The following is a 16,524-nucleotide window of genomic DNA, read 5'->3' on the forward strand; positions in this document are numbered from 1 at the left end:
TGTAGTGGGTGTGGTATGGTATGGTATCAACTCCACGGTGAAGTAATGTTAATGACAAGCGTTGTTTTCTGAAGTTTGTTATATATTTTTAAGAAAATGGCATTTCTAAACAAAGGCATGAAGTATTTTGAGGAACTGGACGAGAAAACCGTGGTATGTAAATAATTACATCCCTGTGAATATGTGCCTCACGAATTTAAAAGGAACTTTTTTTATAATTATTATTGTTTCTGTTTCGTTCTTTCATTTAGTTTAGTTTAGTTTAATTTATTCACTTTGTGCCCACAGGGTCAGCACAGGTACATCTCAATAGTGCAGTTCAAATACAAAGAGAGACATTTACTAAGATAAAAATAATAATACCAATTATTTCAAAAAGGCCAAATTCCCATTGTGTAAAGCTGCTCACCTGGGTAAAGCTGCTCACCTGTGTAAAGCTGCTCACTGGGTAAAGCTGCTCACTGTGTAAAGCTGCTTACCTGGGTAAAGCTGCTCACCTGGGTAAAGCTGCTCACCTGGGTAAAGCTGCTCACTGGGTAAAGCTGCTCACCTGGGTAAAGCTGCTCACCTGGGTGAAGCTGCTCACCTGGGTAACGCTGCTCACCTGGGTAAAGCTGCTCACTGGGTAAAGCTGCTCACCTGGGTGAAGCTGCTCACCTGGGTGAAGCTGCTCACCTGGGTAAAGCTGCTCACCTGTGTAAAGCTGCTCACTGGGTAAAGCTGCTCACCTGGGTAAAGCTGCTCCCTGGGTAAAGCTGCTAACCTGGGTAAAGCTGCTCACCTGGGTAAAGCTGCTCACCTGGGTGAAGCTGCTCACCTGGGTAAAGCTGCTCACTGGGTAAAGCTGCTCACTGTGTGAAGTAATTTCAGCTAACAAAACAATTCCATCATCTCACCTAGAACAGGGGGCTCAAATGTGACATTTCGAAAGAAACACATTAAGCAAACACAGATTTACTTGCTATTTTTTCAGGTTAAAGAAAGTTCTCAGTTCCTATGCCTTATTCTCAGGAAATCTGTTGAACATCCTGGGTCATTTAATCTCAGCAGTGTCTTCTGCGTTATGTTACTGGCTGAGAGCATGCCAGTCAACAGGGGAATCAGCTGGGTGGTTTATGACAGAAAGAAGCCATTTAAATTCTCTTGCTCACAAAACTGGATCAAGTACAAAACAGCACTATGCAAGTACTTCCCTTTTTGAAACTCTTGCATCACTGTTATCTTCGTGTTATACAGCATGGTATGTATGACACATTTACTTCTATATCCTGTTTTTTCAGATTTTTTTAATGTGCGAGATAAGCAAGGCTGTTTATGAGCGTGAGATAACATGCAAATGAGTCTCGCACTGAAAGCACTTCCATTCAATCAATGCGCAAGTCACCCACAATGCCAACAATATCATAATAACGGATGTGTGCTAGCTTTGCGGATCGTGTCAGCAGTCAGGGGTGTACCAGCAGATTACAGGCTGATGGCTTTTGGGTAAACTGAATTCTACTCAACTTTCTTTTAGAAAGTTGTGTTTAATATCTAAATATTTCTCTAATTCTGGCTATGGCTTGAAGCCCTGGCTCTTGACCCCTGTGTTAGCCCGCTAGCTGATTGGCCACCTCCAGTGCCAGCAGCTTCTGGAGCTGTGCTGCTGTTTTAACCTCATGTCTTTCGTCCTCACATCTTTTTACAATGAGGCAGCACTGGTGTGTTCTGTTTCCTCTGCCCATTTTTTTTTAATGAAAATGTTTACTCTGTTCTGTGTTTCTTTTCTTTTTTTTTTTAATTTTGTCGTTGCCAATTATTTTTATTATTTTCTCCCCAATTTGGAAATGGCCAATTATTTTTAGGCTCAGCTCACCGCTATCACCCCTACGCTGACTCGAGAGGTCGAAGACGAACACACGCTGTCCTCCAAAGCGTGTGCCGTCAGCTGACCGCTTTTTTTCACACTGCGGACTCAGCATGCAGCCACCCAAGAGCTACAGCGTCGGAGAACAACGCAGCTCTCGGGCATCTTACAGGCAAGCCCGCAGGCGCCCGGCCAGACTACAGGGGTCGCTGGTGCGCGGTGAGCCGAGGACACCCTGGCCAACCTAGCCCTCCCTCCCCCCGGGCGGTGCTCGGCCAATTGAGTGCCGCCCCCTGGAAGCTCCCGTCCACGGTCGGCAAAGGAACAGCCTGGACTCGAACTCGCGACGTCCAGACTATAGAGGCATCCTGCACTCCACGTGGAGCGCCTTTACTGGATGCGCCACTCGGGAGCCCTGCGTTTCTTTTAAAGGTGCACATTTGAAACCCCATAATGAATGGAAGTCCACTAATAATATGGGATTATTCTGTGAGCTACAAATTGTTTTCTATAAATGATTACTTGATCAGGCAGTTCTACAGGTGTGGAGCTGACATCACGAAAAGTATTTTCTTTTCTTGCTTGTTGAAAACGTAAGTGTGGACGATGTCCTAGGAGTGCTGGAAATCATCTGTAATAAATCAATAAACAAAAAAAGGTGACTTTTGGTTTGTTATGATTTGTTTCCTGTTGTGTAAAAATGTAAATGTTTAGTAGCTTCGCATTGGATTTCCTATTCCTGTTTTTTTTTTGTTTTTTTTTATGTTTGCAATCATTCCGAGTGTTTCTTGTTGGAATCACTCATATACTGTGTTTGTGATCAGATTGTGTGAAGGTCCTTTCATCCCACTTCAGGAGCTGCACTTCAGTTCTTGTTGCCTGCTAAAGATATGTAATACAGGTCAGTGTTTCTTTATGGCACTAGATGGCACTGGTGCTTACCATTGTAGACAGTGATCTACATGGGCCGGTTTTTCAAAACTTGGGTAATCAGATTTCCACGTTTGACCTGGATTATATTGTGCAATTGGGCATTTGAGAATTTAAAGAGGAGATCAGGATTACTTTGATCCAAAATACCAGGATTATTGTGATCCTACTGCAGAGTTGGATTTAGCTTTTAAATGATCATAGAACATCGATATTGTGTTTGAATTGTCATAGCAAACACACACTATATGTCCAAATAGAGTGTTAGAATATAATATTTACATATTTATTTAAGTTTTGTATCCATGCAAGCAAAAAGGAAAATGCGTATTTAGTGGTATAGCTTTCATATAAAAGCATTCGCATGCGCCTTCACATACACCTCCTTAAACTCGTCTGAGAGATACTGGACTCCCGACCGACGAGGAAGACGATGAAGATGTCTAAAAACACATATCCTTTTTTCAAAAGTGTTATTTTTATTCAGTTTAGATTTAATTTCTGCTAAGTAGACATACAAAAAATAACCATTATTTACATGCGTTATATGTGCACTAACATTAAAAGTGATTTTGATTTTGTTAAAAATAATAATATAAAACAAAATAAATAGTGTTGTGTATTAATCATTATTACCACAATCTTATTTATTTTGTTAAATTAGGTTATATCATAAATAAGGCCTCTTAAAAAAAAAGAAAAAAACTATAAAAGAACTAGCCTATTAAAAAAATCTGGATTTCGTAATCGTGATTATTTGTTGCCTGGACAAATGTAATCCAGCAGTGACATTTTCTGAAAAACCGGATCAAAATCATCCAGATAAAAGTAATCTCGGTCACAAAATATAGGATTACAAAATCCGGATCACTTTGATCCAGATTAAAAACCGGCCCCAGGGCACTGAAGACATTGATCTGGCAGCAACTAGAACTGAAGAACAGCTCCTGAACTCAAAGACAAAGCAACAGACTTTAAAACATAAAGAACACATGATAGTTCAGTCACTGCAATAAAACCACTCAGAATGAAACATCATGAGAAAGGGAAGGGGTTAAAAAACAAAACATAAAAATCAACACAACTTTAACTTATCAGAAATAAAACTGATTGATTACTTGACAACTTTTTAGAGAGCCTGATTTGGTAATTTTCTATTCTTTCCTTCAGAAATAAACATGCTTACCATATGTCTGAGCTTGATTCTGTACTGAGTATGCGCAGGGCTGCATAGGGGTCCTTCTCCAACAAACTGGAGCTCTAGAGAATATTAAAAGCATGTCAGAGTACATCAGCACACACGGCACCAAGCTGCCTCTGTCACTTAGGTCTGTGTGTAGCCCATGACTGGCTAGACAAATTACTTTTCTGGAAAATCAAAGAATACAGTGAACAATAAGAACTCAAAGTGTACTGTCTCTATGCAGCTTCAAAAGTCACATGACCTCAATAAGGCAGCCATACTGGATCAGAGGCCAATGTCATGGTCACAAACACATTTAGCATGAAGGGTTTATATACAGTACAGCTATGGCCAAACATTTTGCATCAACTAGAATTTTAGGATTGAGGCATCATTAAAAAAAACAAACGATATGAACATAATTTAGATCTTTTATTTAACATCATGTAATCAAAGAAACTACAAAATAACAGTACAGTATTTAATGTTAGATTTAGAAATGTCATATTTTTTAATCTGTCAGTTTTTCATATGTATATGGAAAACTACAAAGCGCTATGTAATTCAATATGTTAATGTAACATTATTCAGCAGGTTTCATTTGACTTTATGAAGCAAAATTAGTTAATTCTATTCAGTGATACAAAACTTGTATGACACCCACGATTGAACTTGACCTAGAGAATCACAGAGTACAGCTGTGTACGAGTATGAAGGCAGCATTTCAAAGCCTTATGTCTTTATCATCCACAACCAAAAGGTCAGCCCAATTTGGCAACCATCTTAGGTCACAGGTCAAAGTGAATGGTGTTAGATTTTGCCCACAGTTTCCACAACACTTAATATATGAAATTGCAGCTTAAATGGTTAGTAGCAGGGGCAGGTAATGTGCACTCATACAAGCTCCACAATAGGAACTATGATTATTTAGATTTTTACCAGAATTGCACATTTTCAAGCCCTATTGACACATCTATTCATGAAACAGAAAACAAGTAAAACTGAATCACAAAGTTATTGTGTATAAAACACAGCACTGTATTCAACTTCATTGCAGTAATACTGTACGTATGGAAAATAAAAACATGCTGACTCACAGCAGAGGTCTGCCACAGGACCGACTTGGTGGTTTCCGTGGATGAGCTGAGAGGGGAGAAGCCCTGCTCTGGAACAGGGGGAGGGGCAGAGGCTGGGAAGGGGGTGATGGAGCCCGGCTGCCCCCATACCCCAGGTACCCGCTGTCCAGGTTGAGTGGGCGCTGACTGGGCCCAGACCCCCGGGACAGGGGGGACAGCTCCAGGCTGGCTCAATGGACCACTTGCTTCCCGTGGGATTAGCTGTGTAGGCGAAGCTGTGGCTCCCCAGGGGTCTGGCTGTGTAGGTGAGGTTGGGCCTGGGCCTCCCCATGGGGCAGGCTGGGTAGGCGAGGCTTGGGCTCCCCAGGGGCCTAACTGATATGGATTGGGTGTCCCAAATGGTGCCTGTTGGATCCAGGCGGTTGCTGTGGGTTGCCCAAAGGGTGCTGGTTGAACTTGGCTCAAGTGGGTGAATGAGGAGGCCACCTGTGCAGCCCACACTGGCTGGTGTGTCCCTGAGGGTAACAAACAAGGGTTTTTAAATCAGGGAAACTGTCATTTCAGTCCTCTCAGGCAGTGCCTGATGTTGTGGTGTTTTCATTTGAGCAGTATGACAGGCTGGTGATTCCAGTTACTTTTCCACTTAGCCCCTGGTCATTTAAAAGCCAGAATGTTTCAGCAGAGGTTCTTTGGTATGCACACAAAACCTTTGGAATTGAAAGGCTTCAGCTAGTGAATTCTGAATGCAATATTTGGGCTCACCATTTGTGGCAGACTGCTGGAACACTGCTATAAGATTTACAAATTGTGCACATAAGAACATTTACAAATGAGAGGAGGACATTCGGCCCATCATTACTCGCCTAGGTCCTAGTAGCTTGATCTCAAAACCTGGCAAGCTGGGTCTTAAAGGCTCTGCCTCAACATGACTAGGTAGCCCATTCCATCCCCTCTGTGTGAAGAAGTGTCTCCGTCCTTCTGTCTAACGTCTATCGCCACTCTGAGCCCAGTTTTTGTACTGTGCTTATTGTTTAGGGTTAACTATGTCCTTTTAAGGTTTTAAAGACTTCAGTCATGCCCCTCTTAAATGTTACAGCTGTCCACCTCATAATATACAGTCAATCTGGACAGGTTCTGGTCAAAAATATATAATAACTATATGAATAATGTATTCACTGAACATATTTTACAAAAAAATAAAAAAAATCTTTAAGGGGAGAACAGTGAAAAACTGTGTACACAGCACCCCCTGCTGCCCTAATCCCGTATAACAATCACAAGACTTCATACAGAGTTATTATGTGACATTTTCAGAAAGGACCCCATTACAAAAAAAGTCATCAGTAGTAAGATGTGAGATTTATGAAAAAGGGTCAGCTGTATAAAATGATTAAAGATAAACTCTATAGCCACAGGTTTGCTAAATTGCAGTTTACTTGCTGTACTCTTGCCCCCTGCCAAGGTTAACTGGAAAGACATGACAAACAAATCACACATTTGTTTCTAACGAGCACACCAAGATAGTTACCAACCAGAAATGAACAACCCATTCACTGAATTAATTCATTTGATGTTTTGTTCCACAAATCAAATATTTAATTACACACTATGGCCTGTTTAAATTATTTAAAAACAACAACTAGAAATCTCGACTCCTGTTTTAAAGCAATATCCTGTATCAACCCAGAATAGAGAAGAAAACAGCTGATTAATAAGAACATAAGAAAGTTTACAGACGAGAGGAGGCCATTCAGCCCATCTTGCTCGTTTGGTTGTTAGTAGCTTATTGATCCCAGAATCAGCTTCTTGAAGGATCCCAGGGTGTCAGCTTCAACAACATTACTGGGGAGTTGGTTCCATACCCTCACAATTCTCTGTGTAGAAAAGTGCCTCCTATTTTCTGTTCTGAATGCCCCTTTATCTAATCTCCATTGTGACCCCTGGTCCTTGTTTCTTTTTGCAGGTCAAAAAAGTCCACTGGGTCGACATTGTCTATACCTTTTAGGATTTTGAATGTTTGAATCAGATCGTCGCGTAGTCTTCTTTGTTCAAGACTGAATAGATTCAATTCTTTTAGCCTGTCTGCATACGACATGCCTTTTAAACCCAGGATAATTCTTCCCCACATTGTCTAGATGAAGACATTTCTGAGTCAACATAAACTCCTAGGTCTTTTTCATAGTTTCCTTCTTCAATTTCAGTATCTCCCATATGATATTTATTATGCACATTTTTATTGCCTGCATGCAATACTTTACACTTTTCTCTATTAAATGTCATTTGCCATGTGTCTGCCCAGTTCTGAATGTTGTCTAGATCATTTTGAATGACCTTTGCTGCTGCAACAGTGTTTGCCACTCCTCCTATTTTTGTGTCTGCAAATTTAACAAGTTTGCTAACTATACCAGAATCTAAATCATTAATGTAGATTAGGAATAGCAGAGGACCTAATACTGATCCCTGTGGTACACCACTGGTTACCTCGCTCCATTTTGAGGTTTCTCCTCTTATCAGTACTTTCTGTTTTCTACATGTTAACCACTCCCTAATCCATGTGCATGCATTTCCTTGAATCCCTACTGCGTTCAGTTTGAGAATTAATCTTTTATGCGGGACTTTGTCAAAAGCTTTCTGGAAATCTAAATAAACCACGTCATATGCTTTGCAATTATCCACTGTCGATGTTGCATCCTTGTGGCAATGTGCTCCGCCCCTTTGTGCATTTCTGTGTTGTACGTGTTGCGTGTAAATGTTGGTGTATAGAGATGGTACACGGGATATAAACGGGTCTGTGTTTCACGTGTATTTAAATATGTAGATTTGTATTTAGGCACGAGGATGGCACAAATCACTTCACGTGCTGGTTAAAATGTAATGTGTGGTCACGGGAGTACACTTTAATTAATTCACGTGCAGCTGAAGTACAACTGCATAAAAGCAGCATGTTTTCACTCACTCTGTTTACGGTTTAGTCCGTTTTTGTTTATATATTTATTTTGGCGTAAGTGCCGTGTCCTGTTTTGTGTTCTGTCTGTTTAAACCTTTTATTTCGTTTAATAAACGCTGAGTGCCACCATTGCACTCAGCATTACTCATCACCACCGTCTGTCTGTGTGTTTCTTCCGGGTCTGACGTGTCACCACTCAGCCAGCCTTGTGACAATCCTCAAAAAAATCAAGCAGGTTAGTTAGACACGATCTCCCTTTCCTGAAACCATGCTGACTGTCTCCCAGGATATTGTTACCATATAGGTAATTTTCCATTTTAGATCTTATTATAGTTTCCATAAGTTTACATATAATATCAGTCAGGCTTATTGGTCTGTAGTTACCTGGTTCGGTTTTGTCTCCCTTTTTGTGGATCGGTATTACGTTTGCAATTTTCCAGTCTGTCGGTACAACCCCTGTGTCTGTTGCATGATCTTGGTTAGTGGTTTGTAAATAACTTCTTTCATTTCTTTGAGTACTATTGGGAGGATCTCATCCGGCCCAGGGGATTTGTTTATTTTAAGAGCTCCTAGTCCCTTTAACACTTCTGCCTCTGTTATGCTAAAGTTATTTAAAACTGGATAGGAACAGGTTGACATGTGGGGCATGTGGGGCATGTTGTCCGTGTCCTCCTTTGTAAAAACCTGTGAAAAGTAATCATTTAATATATTTGCTATTTTTTTTTTCTTTGTCTATGATTTTGCCATTTGTGTCTTTTAGACATTTAACCTCCTCTTTGAATGTTCTCTTGCTGTTATAATATTGGAAAAACATTTTGGAATGTTTTCTATCTTTTTTTTTCAATATTCATTTCTATCTCTCTCTTGGCCTTTCTAACTTCCTTTTTGACTTGTGTTTGCAGTTCCAAGTACTCTTTCTGTGTACTTTGTTTTTGGTCCCTTAAATGCTCTGTAAAGTGCCTTTTTTCGCTGAATATTTTAATTGATCTATTAAACATTTTGGCCATTTTGTTTTAGATTTAGATTTGTCTACTTTTGGGATGTAATTGTTTTGCACCTCTAGTACTACATTTTTAATAAAACAGCCATCCTTTTTCTGTTGTGTGGTTATAAAGGATGCCAAATAATTGGTAACCCTTATAAAGAAATGTCTCCTAGCCCCTACCCTAAATCCACTTAGTTTCTGTGTCCTCTGGTTTGTGAGCTGTGGGCTAGACTTCACTTTATCAACTCCCCCCTAATTCCTGAATAGATGGACAGTTCCTTCATCATTCCTTAACCCTGGGATCAGTGTGCTGGCTCTGCTGCGTACCTGTGTGGTAGAGCTCCAGGGGGCTGACTGGGCTCCCGGGTAGAGGCTGAGCTTGCGGCAGGGTGAAGGGAGAGGAAGGGGGGAAGAGAGATGAAAGCTCACTGCTTGGCGATGCCTAGACAAAGCACAGTACACACATTGGACTCACATACCAGATACACATACTCTGAAGTGCAAAGGTAAAAACAATTCTAACAGTGATGTATACCACTTGTGTTGCTTTAGCTAAAAAATAGTCTCTAACACAAGAGCACTTAGTAAAAAGCATAGCAAAGTATAATAAAGCATAGTGAAAGCATGGTAAAACCCAGAGAGGTATGGTAAAGCTTATAAAAAACATGGCAAACCACGCTAAAACTCTAGTGAATGCATGGTATAACCATCGGAAAAGCAATAGAGATGTACAAGATGTGTTTGACAGGACTGTTCTTACCTTGTTAGTGTCTGAATCTGCAGATGAAGGTAATGGGTTGAACAGGTCTATCTCATCAATCCCCTAAAAGTAGACAAGCATGCCAGCATTAGAAGAATTATAACAGTCTCATGGGAGGTGATTCAAACCATTGTTACAGAACTGTTCTCTTACCGTTTGGACTTGTGTCACCTCTTCATCCAGGAGTAGGCAATCAGCATTCTGTTAAAGATATTAAACATTGGTTCTGAGTTCCCTTAGTAAAGCATAGGTAAAGCACGGTAAAGCTCAGAGAGGTATAATAAAGTATATACAAAATAGACCATGGTAAACTATGGCAACTGCAAAGTATAACCATGGGAAAACGTTATCCATGGGAAAAGGGTTATTATCATAACCCTGGTTCCCTGAAATAGAAATGTAACCATTACCAAATGGGTGTTTACCTCCTACAGACCTGAATCCTGAACACTATATACCAAAGCTGCTCTCTGAGCCTGTGACAAAGTCGTGACCCCGCCCCCAAGGGATCAAAAGCAGTCACAGATCTCAGCGGCATTTTTCCTTCAAGCCTGCTGTGAATAATGCATGCAGCGACCTTGAAGGTTAATGTTACATTTCTATTTCAGGGAACCAGGGTTATGATAATAACCTAACGTTCCCTTTCAAGTACGGAATGTAACCATTACTGAACGGTGAGTATACCCAATCCGTAGCAAGGGCATGACTGCAGAATGACCGGAATGCTACAAGGCTAAGCCGAGAGGCTGCCTTGTGCGTCACCATTCGGTACCCCAGTAACAAGTAGCTAGGGTGAATAATTGAGGTAGAATTTCACCTCTATGCCTGTGTTGTAAGGGTTGACTGGGAAGCTGTCCTTAACACTCTAGTTCCAAAAACACAATTTTGAGGATCCATGACATTTAGTCTGTAGAACCTAATGAAGGTTTGGGGAGTAGCCCACACCACCGCATTGCATATGTCCTTGACAGATGCACCCTGGACTAAAGCCCATGAAGTTGCAAAGCCCCTGGTGGAATGGGCAGTGAGATTGGCCAGCTCATAGGCAGTCTTGACCGTGTCTGCAATCCACTTGGACAGTCGCTACTTAGACAACGCTTGACCATGGGACTCTGCCCCATAGCAGACAAAACATTTCTCGAACTGCCTCCAACTTTTTGTCCTGTCAACATAATGCTGGGCAGAGGGTATGGAGCTGTCGCTCCCTGTCAGACTGGAAAGGAGGTGGGTGGAATTTCCAGACTGCTTGACATGGAAAATAGCGATAGTCTTCGTCAAGAAGGCAGGATTGGTATGGAGCACAACCATTATCCTGGCCTCTGTAAAAAAAAAATAAGCAGGTTTTCGTGAAAGAATGCCTGTATCTCACTCATTCGCTTTGCAGAGGTGATAGCAAGCCACTTTAACAGACAGCAATTTCAGCTCAGCTGAATGCAGGGGTTCAAATTGAGGTTCATGAGTGTATTAAGCACCACGTTTAACCTCCAGCGAGGGACAATGTCCTTCATAGGCGGATGAAGCGGCAGAGTCCCTTTCAAAAATTGCCCTGCCAGGAAGTGAGCCCCTGGAGAGACAGAGTGATTCTTGACATGGCAAGCTGAAATAGCTGCCAGATAAACCTTTAACGTGGATGGGGGATTTCCCCTCATCAAAAAGGTCCTGCAAATATTGCAGCATAACTGCCGTATAAAAGTCATGAGGTCAAACCCATGAGGTAGGCATACTGGAAACCAGTGGACGCTGCCCTGGCATTCTGTATGGTGTCAATACCCTGTTGGAAAGTCCCTGACGGCTCAAATGGAGCCATTTAGGGGCCAGACCCAGAGCAGAAGGCACGATGGGTCGGTCTGCCATAAGGTCTCCCACACCTGGCTGAACAGGAGCTGTATCAGGGTTGAAACCCAGATTCTCCTGGGCCAGTATGGGGCTACTAAGAGCACCTTGGCCCGGTCATGCCTGATTTTCTTCATACACCGCAGGAAGGCGTATAACAGATAGGCCACTGGTGTGCCAAGGCATCTATTCCACACCTCTTATTATGGAGAACCAGAGGGGACAGTGGGTTGATTCCTGGGAGGCAAAGAGTTTTATCTACCTTATGGCAGCCCGACCCATCGAGCCTTCTGCTCCGAGTCTGGCGTCTAAACGGCTCCATTTGAGCCGTCAGGGACTTTGAAAGGGGGTCCGCAGCCCAATTCATTACCCCTGGCAGATGAACTGCATGAAGTGAAAGGAGGTTCTTGTGCGCTCACAGCAAAAGCTTGTGAGCCAAGCGATTGAAACTGGGCGACCACAGGCCACCTGCAAAAAATTCTGCAAGGCTAGGTAAACTGCCTGCAGGTCTAAAACATTGATGTGGAGACCCTTCCATGTAGGTTCCACACACCTTGCATGCCTTGGCCATTCCACACAGTGCCCAATCCCAGGCTGGACACGTCCGTGGTGACAACCTCCCTTCTGGTCACACTGCCCTGCACTAAGCGTAGATGGGCTGGTTGTTTCCACCAAGAGAGTTCCCTTAGACGGAGGTGGGACACTGTCAACAGGCTGTCACGGTTCAACGTGGGCTGGTAGACCCTGCAATTGAACCAGGCCTGCAGAGGGCGCATATGCAGGAGACCCAATGGACGGGTCTGGGAAGCAGCTGCCATGAGGCCCAGAAATTTCTGGAATGTCGTTATCGTTAGTGATTTGTTGAACTGAAAGAGCTCCAAACAGGCAGCTACTCTCTGTGTTTTGCTGTCCGACACAGTGGCCAGCATGGACCCGGAGTCCAAGCACACTCCGAGATAGAAGACTGTCTGGAAAGGTGTGAGCTGGTTCTTCACATGATTCATCTTAAGGCCTAACCGTTGAGGTGGCCGGTGACAAGTTCCGTGTGGGCCTCTGCCTGTGCTGGAGACTCGGCACAAATTAGCCAGTCGTCCAGATAGTTGAGTACTCTGATGCCTTTGAGTCTCAATGGGGTCAAAACAGCTTCCAGGCACTTCAAGAAGGCACATGGAGCCATGGTGAACGTCGCCTGGCCTGATTGACTGCAACAGCCGCTGTATTGTCAACATCTTTAACTGCCTTCAACATCCGGCATCCTGGTGGGAAACAGCTGCCCAGACTTTCTCCATCTGCTCCGAGCCTGCAAATCGCTTGGAACGGCGACTCTTCTTCCTCTTCTGCAGGAGAGGGGAAAGAGAGGCAGAGCCCGAGGAGGATGAGGAAGACCATGAAGACGGGTTCCTGCCTGTGCTACTTTCTCGGGTGCATAGTCCGCTCTCCACTGGCACAGAGCCATGGGATGAGGACGCAGCAACCTGTCTAAGAGAGGGCGATGGTGGAAGACTGCTGAGCAGGAGTAAGGGATGCAGAATGTTCCTTAGAGCTGCAGGATCACCGTTTCTCAAGCGTGCGCTTGGAGAAAGTGGCACAAAATTTGCAAAAGCTGCGATTAACCAGTGCCTCCTTGGCATGCTCTGGCCCCAGGCAGGATGCGCACCTGCCGTGCTAGTCCTCCATAGGCAGACTGACCGTATATATCTCCAGGGAAGGCATGATGCAAGGAGCAAGCAATGCAATGTACAATATAGGGTTGTACAGCCGTTATCTGCTTGAAATGGCGCTGAGATATGTGACTGCAGTGCATTTGATCCCTCGGGGGCGGGATCATGACTGCGTCACAGGTTCAAAGAGCAGCTTTGGTATAAAGTGTTCAGGATTTGGATCTTTAGGAGGTAAAAACCCATTCAGTAATGGTTACATTTCGTACTTGAAATGGAACTGCAAAACTTCTTACCTGTGTTGTTTTGTCATCACCATTTACCTAGAACAGAAAGTAAAAAGGAATTTAGCTAAATTATTTTAGCCCCGTTTTTCTCCCCAATTTTGAATGTCCAGTTGCGGTTCCCTCACTGCAGCAGCTCCCTTTGCTTTTGGGATTAGCTGTAGAATCAGGAACCTCTTTCTTTATTTCTTGATCTGCTTTTTGCTTGTTGGCTTTTTAAGAATAAAGCCACACCTCTGTCCCCTCTCCCAATAGAAGGGGTGCTTCTGATGCCAGTGTCACTGTGTGGCGCTCACCAGCGCTCCACAATCTCTTTGTGGAAGAGAGAAGAACATCTCGGTAGCAGCGGCGCTGATCCTTTCACTGTTACATGACCGTCACAAACATGATTATCATGATATTTCTTCAGTATATTAAATAATGGAAGTTCTTTCACCTTTGAGGGAACTACCACAGGCGTCGAGCGTACACGCATTAATTCAGCAAGAACAGGTCCCTGGTGGGAAACAGCTGCTCAGAGTGCTGAGCAGGAGCAGGGGATGCAGAACATTACTAATAGCTGCAGGATAACCTCTTCTCAAGCATGCGCTACCATAGGCTATATTTGTAGAACCTCTGGACGCTACATGTTAGCTTGCTGTGTCCTGTGTTGTCAATATCGAAACACTGAAGTTGATTTACCTATGATTTATATGTGAGGTACCAGATAGTTGTTTACATTGAAATGCGATGACATGTGCTTCTGCAAACTGCATACATGTGGAAACTATACAGGGAATGGAAGTACATGACCAGTAAGATTTAAGGAATTATTTTATTAGCTACAGGCACCTGAAGAGTTTGGAGGAGGTGGTTCATATGCTGTCACAGATGATATCAAGAACAAGATAACCAATAACTAGGATCTCTAGGATTGACCAAAAACATCAAGGGCCTCTTCACACAACTTTAAGAACTGTTTTTAAGCCCATATTGATTAATTTCATCATTTGACCTAAAATAATGTTTTTTATAAGCACGCTTCAAAAAAGTCCTTAAAAAAATCCTTAAAACAGTGCTGTTAAGAATATGGCCTTCGGTGCTTTTTGAGGTGATAGGATTTAAATTAGTTGCTAGATGCAAGAGTTTGTTTCGCCAGTAGAGGGTGCCAGCTACACAGTGCCTCTTAGTTTATGTAAAGAGATGCAACATGGTCTGCTTTGTCTTGTTCCGCACACAGAAATGACGGTACAACCATAGATGAATTTACCAAACAGCAGGCATTAGTTATCCATGTAGAAAAGAGAAAACAGATGCTACTGATCAGCTTAACTGGTCTCTGTTTACTGTTGCCTACGGGTAATAACACAGTGCTGGCTACAACCCAACAGCAGATTCATCTATACTTTACAACAGCATGCAGAATTTGAGGCTAGTAAGTGTTATACTGCTTTATGCTGTCATAATACAATAACCAGTTTTGTACAGACATGAAAACATGGGCAATTATTTTACCCACGATTTTCTCCCCAATTGAGAATGTCCAATTACAGTCCCTCACTGCTGCCATTCCCTCCCAACAGGAGAACTGAAGGTCAGCAGTGTCCTCCGATCCCCAAGCCAGTCCCCTCTTTACACCCAGGAGCTCCACAGCGGATGTGAGCTGCCGGCCGCTGGAGGACCAAGGCCAGCTCTGCAGGAGTCTGCTTGAGCGCACCGGACGCCTTGCCAGTAGGGTTCGCTGCAGTGAGGAGAAGCAGTCCCTGCTGATTTTGCTTCCCTAACCTAGCGGAAGAGCTGCAACTCGGCACAGCCAGGAACCTGCACTCTGACTGTGTGCCTCACCCTGCACACCACATGGTTGTGCCTCTACCAGGTGAGCCACTCGGAGGGATCCCACCTTTTGATATTTTAATTGATGTGTTTCCCAATTCAGCTGAAATAAAACTGGATTCGCCTGAAACCAAGAGTCAATTGCTTGTTTTCTAACACAGTGCTTATTTCTACAGCACTTCTTACAAAGCAAAAGCACTGCAATTGAAGACAGTAGCCATCAACACTGTTATTGTCATACTTTAGATCTATTATAAAATATTGTCTTCATATTATCAGTGGTATTTGACAATTGAATGAATATCAGTAGTGTTATGAAATGGTTTACTGAACCCTGGAGACTTCAGCTTGGAGATCTGCTCCTGACCAGTAGGGGTTGCTGTGGTGTGCAATGGCCAATACTGTGCCCTCTGTGGGCCCGACCATTTCAGCATACAACTCACCCTGCACTCCACATGAACATGCCTTCAATATTCAAACCACTTGGGATCCTTCGTCTTTTCTCTTTGCTAATCTGAAAACATGCATGTGCATACTTTTATAAATATAATATAGACATCCGATTTTTTCATTTGATTCTGACGTCTATGATCACAAAATGAATGCACAAGGAAAGCAATGTGTTACTGGGTATGTGAGACTCTGTGACGCCTGTCCGCCAACCCAACAGTCATTGCCAAAATAACTGTGCTGTACTTTTATAAAGATAACAAGCTTCTTAAACTATAAAGTACTCTGTACATTAAGTGCTGTGGCTTGCTGTATATAATGTAAAATCAATGTTGAGTGCTGTCCCCAACACACATTAAACCCACTCACAGTGTGGAGAAGCATTTTGTTTGACACTCTCGGTCGCAAACCATCTGGCTGCTTTTAAAGATATATTGCGTATTGTTATAGCTAATTGCAAGCTCTTACCGTCCTGCAACTTCACAGCAAACAAAAATGTGCAAATGTAATTTTATATGGATAACAAGCTCCTTAAAACTATTGCACATTGCTGTATGTTCATTGCTTACTGTGTATTGGGAAGTAATCTTGAAGAATAACATCTAGTATGTAGACCAGCACATTCACATGCTTTGCGATATCATGTGTTTCGTTCCAAACTCCACATCTGGGACACATATAGTGAATGGAAATGCATAACAGGTAAGATTTATGACTTTACAATAATGTAATATGACTTGAAAGTGGTTTCCAGTAAGCA

At 42.8% G+C, this 16,524-nt stretch overlaps 1 protein-coding gene across 3 annotated transcripts in view; it reads right to left on the reverse strand.

The window, feature by feature from the left end:
- Positions 1–575: 575 nt before the first annotated feature.
- The window catches only part of LOC117401259 (disabled homolog 2-like), a 44,208-nt gene continuing 28,259 nt past the window's right edge, over positions 576–16,524 (reverse strand). For 2 of the 3 annotated variants that reach the window (XM_059015200.1, XM_059015198.1), the window contains exons 7-13: positions 13,515–13,541; positions 9,881–9,928; positions 9,728–9,790; positions 9,295–9,409; positions 5,057–5,550; positions 3,963–4,036; positions 576–2,477 (exon numbers count right to left, since the gene is read on the reverse strand). In XM_059015200.1, coding sequence (XP_058871183.1) covers position 2,477; positions 3,963–4,036; positions 5,057–5,550; positions 9,295–9,409; positions 9,728–9,790; positions 9,881–9,928; positions 13,515–13,541 — 822 coding nt within the window. In that variant the 3' untranslated portion in view covers positions 576–2,476. The remainder of the gene's footprint in view (positions 2,478–3,962; positions 4,037–5,056; positions 5,551–9,294; positions 9,410–9,727; positions 9,791–9,880; positions 9,929–13,514; positions 13,542–16,524) is intronic. The other variant, XM_059015201.1, reaches the window with a different exon arrangement.

The sequence above is a fragment of the Acipenser ruthenus genome, chromosome 49 (assembly GCF_902713425.1).
Source record: "Acipenser ruthenus chromosome 49, fAciRut3.2 maternal haplotype, whole genome shotgun sequence".
NCBI lineage: Eukaryota > Metazoa > Chordata > Actinopteri > Acipenseriformes > Acipenseridae > Acipenser > Acipenser ruthenus.